This window comes from Bubalus bubalis, chromosome 15 (genome assembly GCF_019923935.1).
Source record: "Bubalus bubalis isolate 160015118507 breed Murrah chromosome 15, NDDB_SH_1, whole genome shotgun sequence".
Lineage (NCBI taxonomy): Eukaryota > Metazoa > Chordata > Mammalia > Artiodactyla > Bovidae > Bubalus > Bubalus bubalis.
In genome coordinates, this window is record NC_059171.1 from 33,432,692 (window position 1) to 33,447,397 (window position 14,706).

The 14,706-nt window shown below is 38.4% G+C and overlaps 1 protein-coding gene across 9 annotated transcripts in view; it reads right to left on the bottom strand.

The window, feature by feature from the left end:
* The window catches only part of TRPS1 (transcriptional repressor GATA binding 1), a 280,424-nt gene extending 267,500 nt beyond the window's left edge, over positions 1 to 12,924 (bottom strand). For 3 of the 9 annotated variants that reach the window (XM_006073983.4, XM_006073982.4, XM_006073981.4), the window contains exon 1: positions 12,379 to 12,924. Coding sequence is in view for 1 of the 9 variants with exons in the window: in XM_025265190.3 (XP_025120975.1) it covers positions 11,716 to 11,725 (10 nt within the window). In the remaining 8 variants the exon portion in view is untranslated. Of the gene's footprint in view, positions 1 to 5,432; positions 9,005 to 9,087; positions 11,129 to 11,715; positions 11,855 to 12,378 lie in introns of those variants that run through there. The other 6 variants (XM_044928638.2, XM_025265190.3, XM_044928640.2 and 3 more) reach the window with 6 other exon arrangements.
* Between the last annotated feature and the right edge of the window lie 1,782 nt (positions 12,925 to 14,706).

A 14,706-nucleotide genomic window follows, 5' to 3' on the forward strand; every position in this document is an offset into this window, starting at 1 on the left:
CACTTGCTCCAAATGAAAGTATTTCAAAATAGTCTTTAAGATGAATGTGCAAAGCTGCTGCTTCTTTAGGGTAGCAGCCTTATTTCGTTTACACAAAACTATAATTTAAGGATGCCAGTCATTTTAAGCAAAGCAGTCTGCAAAAATAAATAAATAAATAAAATACAGGCAACACCAGAGACATTTCTCTTTATACTAAAACATTTTTACAGTAAAATATATCAGGTCAAAGTCTTCACTGTATACACAGTTGAATTTTAAACCTGTGCATTTGAAAATATTTCACATTTTCTTAGGAATTTTGGAAAATTCTGTAGGACTATCTTTACACTATTTCAAAGTTGTTTAAATATTTTTTTTCTTTCTCCTTCAACCAAAATTTTTAATACAAATTGCCTAAAGATATAACTGAGAAACAACTAAATATCATGTTACTTTACACGGTTCATAATTTTGGCAACTAACCTCAAAGAATAAATATATGATTTTCGGATACCACTCCTGTTTGAAGTAAAAATAACTGCATGCAAATGACATAAGAAAGGATTTCTACATAGCGACTCCTTAGAAATGACCAAAATATCTTATCACAGGAGGTATGGCAGGGAAGCTCAATTTCTGATACCCTCAAAATGAGTTTCTGAAAAGATAACACACACATACAAGAATAAAAAATGAATGCAAAATTAATTTGCACTTTATGGGAGATAAAAAGGGTTCTATAAGTAGAAAACTCTAAAAAGATAAAGTATTTCCTCTCCTTTCTGAAAGGCTTAAAAAAACAAAACTCAATATTTCAAACTTACAAGCAATCCAAGAGAATTTGGAAAATATTTCTCTAAAAACCAATCCAGAATGCAGGATGTCAATTTGAAAATAATGGAAGCATATTTCATTTTAAAATTTGAAAACTTTTCGAAGACAAAAAAAATCAAGTTAACATCTCAGTGATTAACTCAGGGGCTGCATAGCCAAGAACAACTTTCAGCACTTAAAACATAAAACTGTCAGTTTCCTCTGCTTGGAGACAAAACATACAGAAAGCAAATATTCACTGCTCTATTTTCCTAGACATGAAAGACAGACTAACTTGATAAAAGGTGATCACTGAATATTTCTACCTATTATTATATTTGTGCCATAGTTCCTAAAAATCAGTTACAAATTCCAAATCTCAGAACCATTTTTAGTAGATGGCTACTAACACTTCATTACCCCCAAACTCTGATGGAAATACAGTCATTCATTGAACTTCACTACAGCTCAAGGCACAAATATGTTAAACAGTCTATGCATGATGTTATTGAATATAAGCTACCATAAACAAGTAAAACTCTACCAAAGATCTCAAAGGGCTGAAAGCATGATGCTTGGCATTCTATTTCTTGCAAATCTAAAGCATATTGATGGTGAGCATAATTTAAGTACTCTCTTCCCTGAATCAAGATACATTCATTTCAAGCATCATCCATGATCAAACGATCAAATTCATATTTATAAACTTGGAATACAGAGTTGGGTGGAAGCACTGAGTAACTAAAATTGCCTTATTTTTTTTTTGCCAGAAATATGTCACAGTTGGTGCTTACAATTGTTGAAAAATTACACCAAAACTTTATTTAATTTCATTGGATGTATTTCCTCATAGAAATGGAATGGCAAAGGCCTGCTCAAGAGCAAACAAGAAAATCAAACTATTAGTTTGCAGTATATAAGCTTCTCTTTTTTATGCAGCTCCCTCCCCAAAATATAAATATTATAAAGAATGGAAGCAAAAACCCTAGAATTGGCCCATTTTTTTCACTGAAAGGAGAAATCTTTATTCCTCCAAAACCTGGAATATTCGATCCCAAAGAGGAAAAAAACAAACAAACAAAAAAATGGTAATAAACCATAGCAGAAAAATTCAGAGGAAGCATGCTTGCTCTCAGCATAATTTTCTTTAGCAACCTGAGATGAACAACATCACGCTGCCCGTGATCGCTGCTTACTCCTCTGAAAACCATCCAGAGGATTTTCAAAAAGGAAAAAATTCTAGTTCTGCTTTCAAATGCCAAATTAACTTACTGGGCCTCCACTCCTGAAGGGAACCAGCACAGTAGCACACCAGAAGCTGGAGGATGCTTTATGTCACACAAAGCCGGAACTGATGAGTGGGACCCCAGTGGGCTCGATCTAACTTTCCCAAGTACCACAGGCAACGAGGTCAGAGTTTTCCATGTCAAAAACATATAAATAAGTAAAGCCATACACAGCAACAGTTCCTTATGTTATAACGGTCTTGTGCAGTATCCAAGTCCCCCTTCTGTTCAGATATACATACTTACAAATCGTTCTAAATAGGAACCGAAAATGGGAAAAACAAAAAGAAGGGACATCTGCTTACACCAGTATCTACCACTCTGTTTTCCACTTCTAATCATCGTTGGTCTCACTTCTTAATTTTTATCATTGCCAGTGGAATTATTCAGGCAGTGAGACGAGCATATATCCACCTAAGTAAATGTTAATGATGATTTACTGAACTATGCTAGGAGTAACAAGTACAAGACAGGTGTGTCGGGGTGTACACAAATATGCGGAACGGTAAAGAGTTAAATGTCTGACAAAGTGAACATGCAAGATCATGCACAAACATTTACACGTAAAATGTGCACTTTATGATTTTTACTACTGGTTTGAAATCTTGAGCGACAGTTTTCTTACTTAAAGCTTATCAAAGTACAAAGAAAAAGTAAAATGTAAATAATGAGGGCACTCTTTCAACAACATAAATTGTCTTTAAGAACGGGACATTTCAAAGTAGAATAAACACTGATGGGACAGAGGGTAAAATAAACAGTATTGTGATTGAGGTTTAGATGACATCGAGTTTCTTAACATAATTTACTACATCTTGCATCCAATGAATGTAAAGCAAATTCGTTCTAAATGCAAAAGAGAAACGTCTCCTTACTATCTGCTTATAAATTACAGAAAATGAGGTTTCATATTAACCCATAAATGTGTAATTGCTTACACTGGCCACTTATACCTAAAGTCAGCTTCTAAAGCGTACCTAAGTTTGCAAAACTGAGGAGTAAAATTTGCAATAATCTTTTAAAAAAAATACACTGTACTTCCAATAGTAAGTTAAAAACAGTATAAGACATAATCATTTGTGTTTTTCAATTTATAATTTAATTAACAAAATTTTAGCAGCTAAATATAGAAAAATGCACAGTTTTAAACAGTCTCAAGGGTACATCTATAAATAACTGGTAAAGAACTTTTAATCATTCAATAATCAGACTTAAATGTATAGAGAACATTTAATAACATGAGCCCTGATAAGAAATTATGTGTGTGTGTGTGTGTATATAAATATCACCAGTCTTAATTTCCATCAGTTGAATGGTATTTTAAAAAATTAAAACGACCTAGATTCTCTTCTCAAAAATATTTCATGGTATCAAAGTAAAGCAGAAACAAATGCCAAAATCTCTTTTAGGAACTTTTGTATGTTCAGAAATTCTTAGTATTATAGTATTGAGAGACAAAACAGGCTAATATGTTTATTTCTACATCTTTCATAGCTAAGGATATGTGAATACTGACATCACAAAGAAGTCACATGTAGAAGTTTGTTTTAATTTGTCTTGCCAATCTTACCCCCAGTTCAGAACCAAAATTTTAATTAAATAAACCCTCAAATAGGTGTTGGGATGCATTAGGTAATTAAAGTGGATATTACAAAGACTAAAGTCATTTCAAAAAATATGTAACATGTTAAAATTCCATTCGGTGCCTGTAATGCAAAAACATTCTATACGAGTGAGAATATAGCTATGTGCATGTGCGTGTACATGTACACTCGCACAAAGTTAACGTGAAGTCACAAAATCATACCCTGCCCTTGTGCATAGCTTAGAGAAAAAAAAAGCTGAAGTAGATTAGTAATGCTTGGTCCCTTTGCACATGAAGTGTATCATGTAATAGAGAAATTAGATTCCACAAACTAACTTCTGCCGTCTATATTTACACTATTTATAGATGTATCTGATCTCAGATATAATGCATGCTTCTATACAGAGAAACAGAACTAGTGATTCACAAGATTCACTGAAAGCCATACTGTAGAATCTACTCAAGAAACATACATTATAGTAAAAATGTTTGCTGATTTGTAATTTTCATAAATTCTATCCAAATTCAAGTGAAAAAAAACTCTGAAACAAAAATCTTTTTCTTTTCTTTTTTTCTACAGCAAAAATATACTTAATGTCTAAATAGCATTTGTGGTGTATCTATCATCCTATACTGGGTTCATTCTTGGTTACTATAATAGTCAATTTAATAATAAAATAGTAATGCTTTTTTTAAAGCTCGGGACACAAACATGTAATACAAATGTTTATTATTCTTTATAATTCTACACTACTCACTATCATGAATACAAATAATTAACAGATAAAGCAATTATAAATGCAAATAAGAGAACCATGCTTCTATCAAATAAAGGGGAAAAAAATCAGAAAATAAAGTATGGGCCCTTGTATATTTCTCTCTAATACTATTACAGAAGCCTTAAATAGCTGATAGTCTGAGTCATTTGTTTATTTGTGTTAAATAAAGTGAATATATAAAGTCAACTTCTGACTTACTTGAAAGTATTTAGAACATTTTACAGAACTTATTTTGACTGTGTCCATTACCTAGATACTGAAGTTGTTGTATTGTGTTGCTTGATGAAATAGGACATACAGCAACCCTCAAAACCAGTATTACAAGCCTGGCAAATAGCATCACATTTGGGTGACGCACGGAATCCATCACCCTAGGGAAAAACGCATTGGATCATAGTACAAAGTCTTTACATGTTCCATATTATTTCTACATAACGTTTTAAGATGACAGAATTGTAAACTATAAAGTGCTATTGCATAAAATGAACAGCACTGTCACTTAACTGCTCCTCTCAATAGAAATTAGGGACTTAAAAAAAATTATCTGCAGAACTATTTCTTAAAATACACCAAAAGATGGCATTTTTGTATAAGGGTTTTTTTTGTGTGTCAATTCTTAAATTGCTTAGTAAATTTAGTGTAGGTATAAGTACTGTGATCATGATGGCTTTATTATGTTTAAACTCCACTCATTTCAAACTTCAAGACTTTAAAAAGTAGGTCATGCCTTAAAAGATTCATGGTTTAAAGTATAGAGTTAATTGTTTAGCAAAGTGGATTCCACCATCAAGGTGTATTTTAGTATTACCCGTGCACATATACTACATACATAAAATATACCTGCGAGAGCATGCGCACATATCAGCAGTAATTGAAACTTACCCTGATACTTCAAGCATTTGCAAGTATTCATAGTGCTAGATTTCCTCTCACATTACAGACATACTACTGCTAATAACCAAAGTATTACACAAATTAAAATGTTACCTTTGTTCAAACAATACTGCAGTTCATTATACAACAGAAAGTGTCATCCTTAATCGCTCAGGAACGAAGATAGTGGTGGATTCTTGGAGAAGTGGTGGGGAATGGTTTGAGGCAAAACCGAAACATATTGTTTAAGTAAAGCTTAAGGGGAGGGGATCATATGCGCAATTGATGTATTTTTTTTTTTTTTTGGTATCATCTTCCACAAAGCCTCTCCAACCCCTCCCCAACACTGAACAGTAAATAAACTACTGATGATATTAAAGGACTGCAGCACTAAATACCTCCCTTTGCCTTTTTTTCCCCTTCTTGCAAAACTTTATTACTGTTACCTCAGTTTTGCAGTAATAAACCAACATTCAATCAACAAAACTGTAATGACAGAGATATATTTGAAAACTTTGTAAAAAATAAAACAAGTCAAGATTCATGTTAAGATACTTTTGCTTTGCTGATGTGAACAAGTTATAGTTTAAGTTCCTATGGTTTTTCCTGACACATCCTTATGGTAAGGAGTGGTTAGCAGAGAAAGAATGTTTCTGATCTGAACTGAAGTCTATAGTTGTAAGAAAAACTGAGAAAAACGTTAAGGTAAATCAAAACTGTCAAATTTTCATGCAGGGAATTCTTTTAACTTCCCTGAATATACGGAATGCTTTTAATGGTAATTACAAATACCTTAAAAGACATTTTAAGGTATCTGAGAGATACCTAATTTTCAGTATGCATTATTTTTAAAACACATTCTGTGTAAAAGGGGGAAAATAGAACCTCAGCACAAATTTAGGGTTAAAAGCAAAGTCCAAGACAGGTAACCGTAAGATTTAAACCAAGACAAGTAACCATTAAGATCTGAACCTTACGAACAATCCCTATCAGAAATTTTGATACTTCTGGCCCCCCAAATAGGGTGGAGGGCCTCATTTCTGGGTGCAGTGTCTCTCCAAGGAAGGAAAAACTGGTACAAATCTTTTTGCCCTCTGAAAAGATTCTCCTACTTGCTAGCTTCTGAAGTTGCCCTGATGTCAACCAACATCACCAAGATAGCTCTAAACTAGAGAAAGTTCTGTCTGCCTGTACAAACCAGGAAGAGAGAAAATGACTATTTTATAAGAAAAAAAAAGAAAAGAAACTAAAAACACTGTGTGATAACAGGGTTAAAAATTATCCCCTAAAATTGTGAGGAAAAAAAAAGAGCCGCCCACACAAACTGACCCTTAAAATTAACGCTTTCAATCTAAAAAATATATTTTTGTAAAGTTTCACCTATTTTCCTTCCACTGCACATAAAAATGATTAATGTCAGAATGAAACTTCCACATTTCAGACTCTTGCTAACAGGTGTAGCATTCTTTACATAAACATATTCATTGACCTGTCGCCATTGATAATCTTAATTAATTCATCGCAAATGAAACAAAAACAAATGTTTTACTTCCCCCCCCAATAAGAAATAACGCAATACAAGTACCCACTCTCCCCCAAACCCAAAAACTGTTTAAGTTACGGTAACCTGAAATGCACCATCCATCACAGAGAGCAATTGGAGAAATCCAACAGGGCTCAGCAGGAAAGATTTTTAATAACAGATTGAAAAACAGAATAAAAATAACTGCATCAACAGAGCCTTTCTTCCTCAGGCCACAAGCCCGTTCTTACTTGAACTTTTTTTTTTTTTTTAAATGGCATTTTGGCCACTAAAACCAATCCAGAACATTATTAAAAGTTAAAAGCTACCAATTACTTCTGTCTGTTCTTTTAAAGCAAAGTTTGGCATTACGTCAGTTGGTTTAAAGAAAACAAGAAAGAGAGAGAGAAAGAGTAGGAGAGAAAGTTTCCTGCTTGTATAAACTAAACCACCAGGGAAGGTGTCTAGCCACTTGTAAAGTATTTACTGCAGGTTTTTAAAGAGCTAGAAACATTTTAAAAATTAAAAGTTTTCTTTCTCATTTTTAATGAAATGTACTTAGCAACGGATAGCGTTATCTTTCATGTCTTTCTTTGGGATATTTCGATGCTACTTGTATTTCAATCACAGCTTTGAGTCAGAAAATGATTTCCACTGATGCTTCAAATGTGAAGGGCATAGATAATTTTATCTTCATTTTTGCTACCTGGATTTGTGCTCTTAGGGGGAAAAAAAAGTTTAACGATAAAAAGTAGACATTGCTCCTGTAACAGCTACTGCAGCTGAGTAACCATCTAGGCTTATTCCTCTAACTCGTAACAATTCAAATCATTTTCATCCACAGATCCTTCAGCAAAGGGGTTTCCTTAAACCCAATGCTCTCTTTCTAACCTAAACCAAGTTGTACATTATTATACCCATCAGAGAACCAAATCAAAAGCCAACGAATTCAGTTCTCAGGAATCTGAGAACCACTGAGTGATGGAACCACTCTAAAGGTGACCATAATAGCAACATTAAAGACATTATTTATAAAGGTCATATGTAAGTGATAGAACATCCTATACAGATAAACAGCGTAAGACCTACTAACACCCGAGGATAAATTTTTAAAAGTGGTTATTCCCTCCGCAAAACTCTTTGCTACTGAACAGTGTATAAAACACCACTTGGTATTTTAAAATATTTCCTTCACCTACTGGTTAAAGCTTTTAGGAGATAAATAATTTTGATAATTATAAAAAAGTCTCAATTTTTTTAACATAAAAATTGCAAAGTGCATTAGTATTCTCTATCTGTGATGAGAGAATCAGACTAAATTTCTACCTGATACAGGCTGTAAGAGTTTCTTCATATTTTATCTAAGGGGGACCTTCCAATTCCATAAATCATAACTAGACTAGTAACAAAGAATTCAGTTCTTTCTCTATGGTGGGATCAAAAGATGAACGCAGTTATCACGTAGATAGACAAAGTAAAACCAAGTCTAGACATGCCGTCATTAATTTCCCCAAATTTCAATCAGCAATAAATAAGGAAGCTAAATGAGTAAACAAGACTCAGAATTAGTTATCAAGGCTATTAGTACTGAAAACCAGCAAAACAGGGGAAGAGAAAGAAACCTATGTTACCTGGAAGCTTGACCAAGGATGAACAACAGAAAAGCAAGTCCATAAAACTTGCCTGTTTTTATCAAATTGATTGTAACTTGTGAGCTGCAATATTTGGGACAGGACTGTCTGAGTTTATAGTTTTCTGTGCCTGCCAAAAACAGATGCAAACTACCACACTGACTGTCCTGCGGAAACTAAATTAAGCAAAGGCAAATACCAAGTGGAAAGTTGTCAGCCTGTTGAATGAATAGCTGCATTTTACACACAGAGACTATCTTAATGAGAATACGTTTTAATGTGCACCAGTCATTTTCAGTGCATCACTTATTGCAAAAATAATAATTTCCCCTTTAAATCAATTATAAACACCTGCCCCTAACTTTATAAAGTCTGGTACACACAATAGCATTGTGCTGTTATATTATTGTTATCAAAGGGATACTGAAGAGGAAAAAGTCTTACACACATGTATTGTAAGAAACATTTAAAGGCTGGTTTATCTATATCTGTGTTAATTTCAAATTCAAAATAAAGTTTCAGCTCAAAAACAATCTGCTGCAAGCCCTCTGAAAACTTTCAGTAATGTTTATTTACTTCAAAAAAGAAGGTAAGACAAGAGTGTATTAAAACTTACCACAAATGTACAGATCATTAATTGCAAATTCTATGTCTTCTGCATTTCTTCTCCCTGGCTAGCTCTCTCCACAAGATACACACACACACACACCAAAAATAACAATAATAGAAACATCCCAGAAATTCTAGAATCTTAAAAAGCAGCTTTTCCACAGATGCATTCACCTCCCTGCTTTGAAGGTTCTCCTTATGAATGAAGATTTCCTTGTGTGTAGCAAGACCTACCCTGTGGAAATGAGAGTAAACTCAGGAGTCGTACGTGACTTAAAAGAAAAGTAAAAATAATACTGAAAACACGGTAGGACCATGTGTAACTCACTTATGACTAGCACTCTCATATGGATTCCAACCTATTTTTAAGCAAGTATGAAAATGTTATAAAATCCTTTAAAATCTTACTCTTCAAAACACTGAGCTCTAAAATCAAGCCAAACTTCCCAGCCATGATGACAGTCTTCTTCTTTTAATGTTACCTTTAAGAGACAAAGGACCAAATCTAAAAAGCAGCAAAGACCCTGGCAGCGTCTAAAATTCAAAACAGTGACTAACTTTTTTGTGAGGAACTTGCTATGTTTCACTGTTTATTGGGAGAGTGTCCGACTTTGTTACTACGTGTGGAAAAGCATTCTGCACACACATATCCCAACATATAACAGATAGATCAGGAAGCCATAAACATCAGCTCGCCGATGGTAAGTAATACTTTGCCAAGAGAGTATTAATAAAGACCAGGAATGCCTCACATTTAGAGAAATCAAGTCCGAATGTTGGCACTAAAACTCTTTCCCCTTTAGGAGTTTTATTTTCACATTACTAACATCCAGAAATCGTCATCAAACTTTAGCACGTTGGTGGCCCAGTATACAACTCGATCTAGAGATGTTTCCATTCAAGGGTATAGCTTTAAAAGGAAGTTATGAAATCTAAGGACAGAGAAGCTCTAAGGCCCATATGTTTGACTTGTTAAGATTAAGCACGTCATTAATAAACTTTCACTTAAAGGTAAAAAAAAAAAAATCCTTCAAATATTGGTATCGTTTCCAGACTGTCCTGTCAGCATCACAACTTACAGGAAATGCTTCATCTTCCCATACAAACCCTGTATTTATTCACAACCCTGGCATACGAAGGGAAAGAAAAAAAGCCCACACCGTTTTAGAGCTAGTTAGCTTTTATATATTAACCGGTGGAATATCTGAGAAAGCGGTCTAAGCAAATGAGTAGCATGTCAGAAACTTGACAACAGTGAGCTCAGAACTTTCATTCTCATTTTGTCCACGTCAAGAACTGGCCGCCCTCATGACTTTTTCTTCGCTGCCCCTTGCATTTTTAACTCTGGCAAGCTTTTCTAAATGATCAACTTTTCCCCAAACCAGCAGGAAAAGTAACATGATGCCAGCCAAGATCCATAGGTTTTAACCTAAGAGCTGGAAAACTCGAAAAAGTGGTTGGAAGCTTCCTAGTTTATTTTTGCTTTGGACAATCACATTTTCAGCCAACGACCAGGCCTAGAGTAAGCATTTTTGGGTAATTTTGTCTCGGGCCCTATCTGTATTTTCCCTTTGTACTTAACTGTCGCTCTCAGCCCCTTTCCTGTTCACCTGGTGCGTTTAAGCAAGTTCAATGAATCTCCAAAAGTTCAATGAATCTCCAAAAGTTCAATGAATCGGCCTAACTGGTCTGCGATTTGAACGTCTCCGCTAAGCTTCTCACTTCACTTACCTCACTTAAAACTCTAGCCGTGATTTTCCAAAATAGGATAAGGATGAATACGCTACTATAATTTTGATGCATCATTAAGCTTCATCGCTCTCACTCAAAAAACTTTCAAAGTCTCAATTCTGAGGCCTAAAGATATGAGGAAGTAAAGCGAGACCTAACATCTAATATTACGTCCAAGATTTCCCTCTGAAACCCACCAGTCCCTCTAGCCCTCTAACTTAAATTGCTTTAGAGTCTTGGGGCCATAAAACAGTAACTGACTTCCTTGGGGGAAAGGGGGAAACACCACCAGCTCACACAGGTACTAACAAAAAAAAAAAAAAAAAGCTTTCCCAGCCACAAAAACGGCTTTGCACTTCAAACGGCTCCCACCGCCGCCTCACCCTCAAATTATTCATGGGGTCTCATAACCTTGGAGTTATTTGAAGGGACAGCGGTGTTTGCCTTGGCCTTTCAAAGATGCGTCTCTCTAGAACCCAAACAGGAACTGGACAGAAGGCGAAGCGCCCGGCTGCCTGGATGTCCCACCGCTGTCAGGCATTTCATCACCGGCCAGTGTCCGCTGACCCGCGACCCAGGGCGCATCATCCGCACCGCAGAGGAAGTCTGCCCCTTCCTCGGCCCCTACGGAAGCGCCCCGGCGGCGAGGCCTGCCACATGGCACGGACAGGGCACAGACCCCTCGGCCCGGCTGCCCTGAGCCGCGCAGGGGCGGGGGCACCGAGGGATGCGACACCCTCCACCTCCAGCCCAGCTGGGCCTTTAAGGGGAAAAAAAGTTTGAAGCCTGGCTTTGCAAACTCTTCAAAGCCAGCGCCAGTCCTGGGCTGTTTTCCCACTTTGGGGGACCACACGAAGGCCCCTCTCTGAGACCCTTCCGACCCTCCCGAGTTCGCCCAACTTACTACTCTGCATGCCGGTGCCTAACCTGCTCCCCGCTTGTCAGTAGCCCCAGAAAACTTGCGGTGGCGGCGGCCCCTCGGGTCCAACCACCCCCAGCTCCTCCGCTGCGCCCGGTAGGAGAGAATTAAAATCAGCCAGAAAGAGACAGCGAGGGGGGAGTGGGGCTGCGAGGGGGAGGGGGCACCGGCCTGAAACTTCTTTTTTTGGCAAATGGGGATTTGTTTTTCCTCCTCCCCGGCGGCTGAACTTGACCCTCCTGACTCCAAGGGCTACTGCAGTTTGAAGTCTGTCGTTTCTAAGACTCAGATGCCTCAGACCCACTAAAAGGAGGGGGGGGGGGGGGGGGAGAGCAGAAGGGAAGAAAGAAAGAAAGAAAGAAAGAAATCACACGCGCAAAAAAGGAAGAAAGAAAATGCATGTGAAACCCGAGAAGCCTGAGCTTGGCTTTCTGCACACTCTCCCTCTGCTTTTTTTTTTTTTTTTTTTCAAAGAAAGTCACTTTTAATTCCCAGGGCTCCCCGCTCGCGATCGCCCACATTTTGCGCACACACGCGCGGGCGCAGCACTCGCGTCGCGGCTCCGCGGGCCTGGCAGAGGGGCTCCAGCGCCCCCCGAGCCCCCCGCGGCCCCCGGCCCCGCGGCCCGCCCGGGCCTCCCCTCCTTACCTGTTGATTAATCGTCAAGAACACCCTCGGCAGCCCGAAAGATGGTGGCGCGGCGGCCAGAGCCATGAACCGTCTTCGTTGTTTGCAGAGTTGATCTTGGATTATTGGAGGGGGGGGAAGAAAAGGTCTTTCCTGCCTCCCCCCCTTTCCCTTCCCTCCCCCCCCTTATAAAAAAAAGAAAGAGAGAGAGAGAAAGAGAAAGGAAATAGAGCAAGGATGTGCCCGGTGCCGGGTGGGAGAGGGGAGGGGGGGGGGGGTGTTGTTTTTTGTTAAAAAAAAAAAAAAAAAAATAGGCGAGAGAGCGATGGAGAGGACGCGAGGTCTGGAGAAAGGAGCAGCACCAAAAAAGAGGACGCTTGAGATTGCAGTGAGATCGGGTCTTTATCAGAAATGTTATCGCTTGTCAGGACCTCAGTCTCCGCGCATTACGTCAGTTTCAAGACACCAACACTATTAATATCAAAGGAGCCTTCGCGGAGGAAAGCGCCACCCCAGACCAAGCTCCCTTAAAGAGACAGCGCGCGTCCCCGCGCCGCCGCCGCCGCCGCCGCCGCCCCGCCCGGCTCCGAGCACCCGCCGCCGCCGCCCGCCCGCCCGGACCGGCCCCGGCCGCGACCAGCCGGCTGCGCGAGAACTTCGCCCGAGTCGGAGCGCGGCGAATGAGAGCTGCGCGGTGCAGGGACCCAGCTACCTTCCCGCCCCGCCTCTCCCCGCTCCTCCTCCCCCACCCCCCATGTGGGAACGTGCGGGCTGGAAAAGGAGGAAAAATCCGCAAGCTTTAGGGATAATGTGATAAAGACAAGGACCTACCTTGGGGAGTGGCGGGATGGGGGCGGGGGGCGGGGGACAGGTGGGGGCCGGTGCAGGTCAGCCCAACCAATGGTCCCCAAACACTCGAAGATGCTCTCCTGAACAATCAAAAGAACTCTAAAAGTGTTTACCTTTTCGGTTGCTACTTTCCCTTCTCGCTCCCAATTAAACAGCGGAGGACCGTGTGTGTGTGTGTGTGTGTGTGTGTGTGTGTGTGGCCCCTCCCCCGCCCTTTTCCTAGGACGTGCAAGTCTTAGGACACCTAGTCGGTGGTCAGGGCTTGCCCTGCATATGATGGCCAGAGGGCTTGGAGGGGAACAACTTGAACTCTATCCTGAGTTGGAGAAGTGCGGGCTGAGGTTGCTATGGTTTTCTGAGCTGGAGAGAAGCTAGCAAGCTCAATGGGTGCTTAAAGGGGGTACGACAAAATAGATAAAATGGGGACATTATTCAAATGCAGCAAGATTAATACCTGCTGCTTTTTGGGGGTTTAGTAGCAGATAAGGGATTCCGAATTAAGCATGACATTCTTTTTACCAATTCACATCTTCAGATACTCTCATTGTTAAATAAAATTCTCTCAACATGAAGTTACTGAATCGAGAGAGGGTTTTTGTTTTTTTTTTCTTTTCTTCTTTTCGTGAACTTCTAAAGATCAACAATGCATAACAGAAGACCAAGACAGGATTTGAAGTATAGTAGGTGCTAAAAACTAAAGAAACATTTCTTAGCCATTTGGACTTCATTTTATTCAGTGGGGTGACTTTGGCGTGTTTTTCCTCTAGTGAAAGTCAGTTTAAGCTAATTTTGTGCTACAAGAAAAAACATCTTTCCTTCTCCAAACTACAAAATGATTAAAATTAGAGTTTTAGAGAGGTACGGCTCATGAATCTGTGAGTTGAAGATGAAGTAATTTCCTCCAAAATATTTTTCACTAAATGATTCTCGCATCTTCTCAGAGAAAAGATGAGCATATTTTCAAAACATATTATTATCAGAAGTGAAAAAACCAATCATTTTTTTTAAAGTATGTGCTCTTTAGAACTTTTTCTGTAAGGTCTTTATTTCTGCTTAATACAGCTAGTCAGACAGATAACATGAATCCATTTTGTAACACTTTTGTTCCACAATTGTGTCCCATACACTCTTTATGAGTAGATAAACAAGAGCACTTTTGCAGTAGAAGCTAGTCAGGTAAAAGAGTCAAAACACAGTTCTACAATGAAGTAAACAGTGTATCCCTAGAGCAGTGAGAAGACAATGAATCTCATATGCATGGAGTTGTTCATATGTTATCATCAATTTAAACGGATTTGGAAAAAGAGTTAGATTTATATATGGTCTTGCTTGCAGGGAAAATTCATATCAAACTCTTCAGTAAATCTCATAGTCACCTACTAATGACCACCTGCATATTTCCACACTAGAGTCATTTAATACTGTCCACCACCAATTTCCACTGTAAAAAATATTCATATATTAAATATAGAATTTTATTTTCTTTTTTAAGCCATAAAT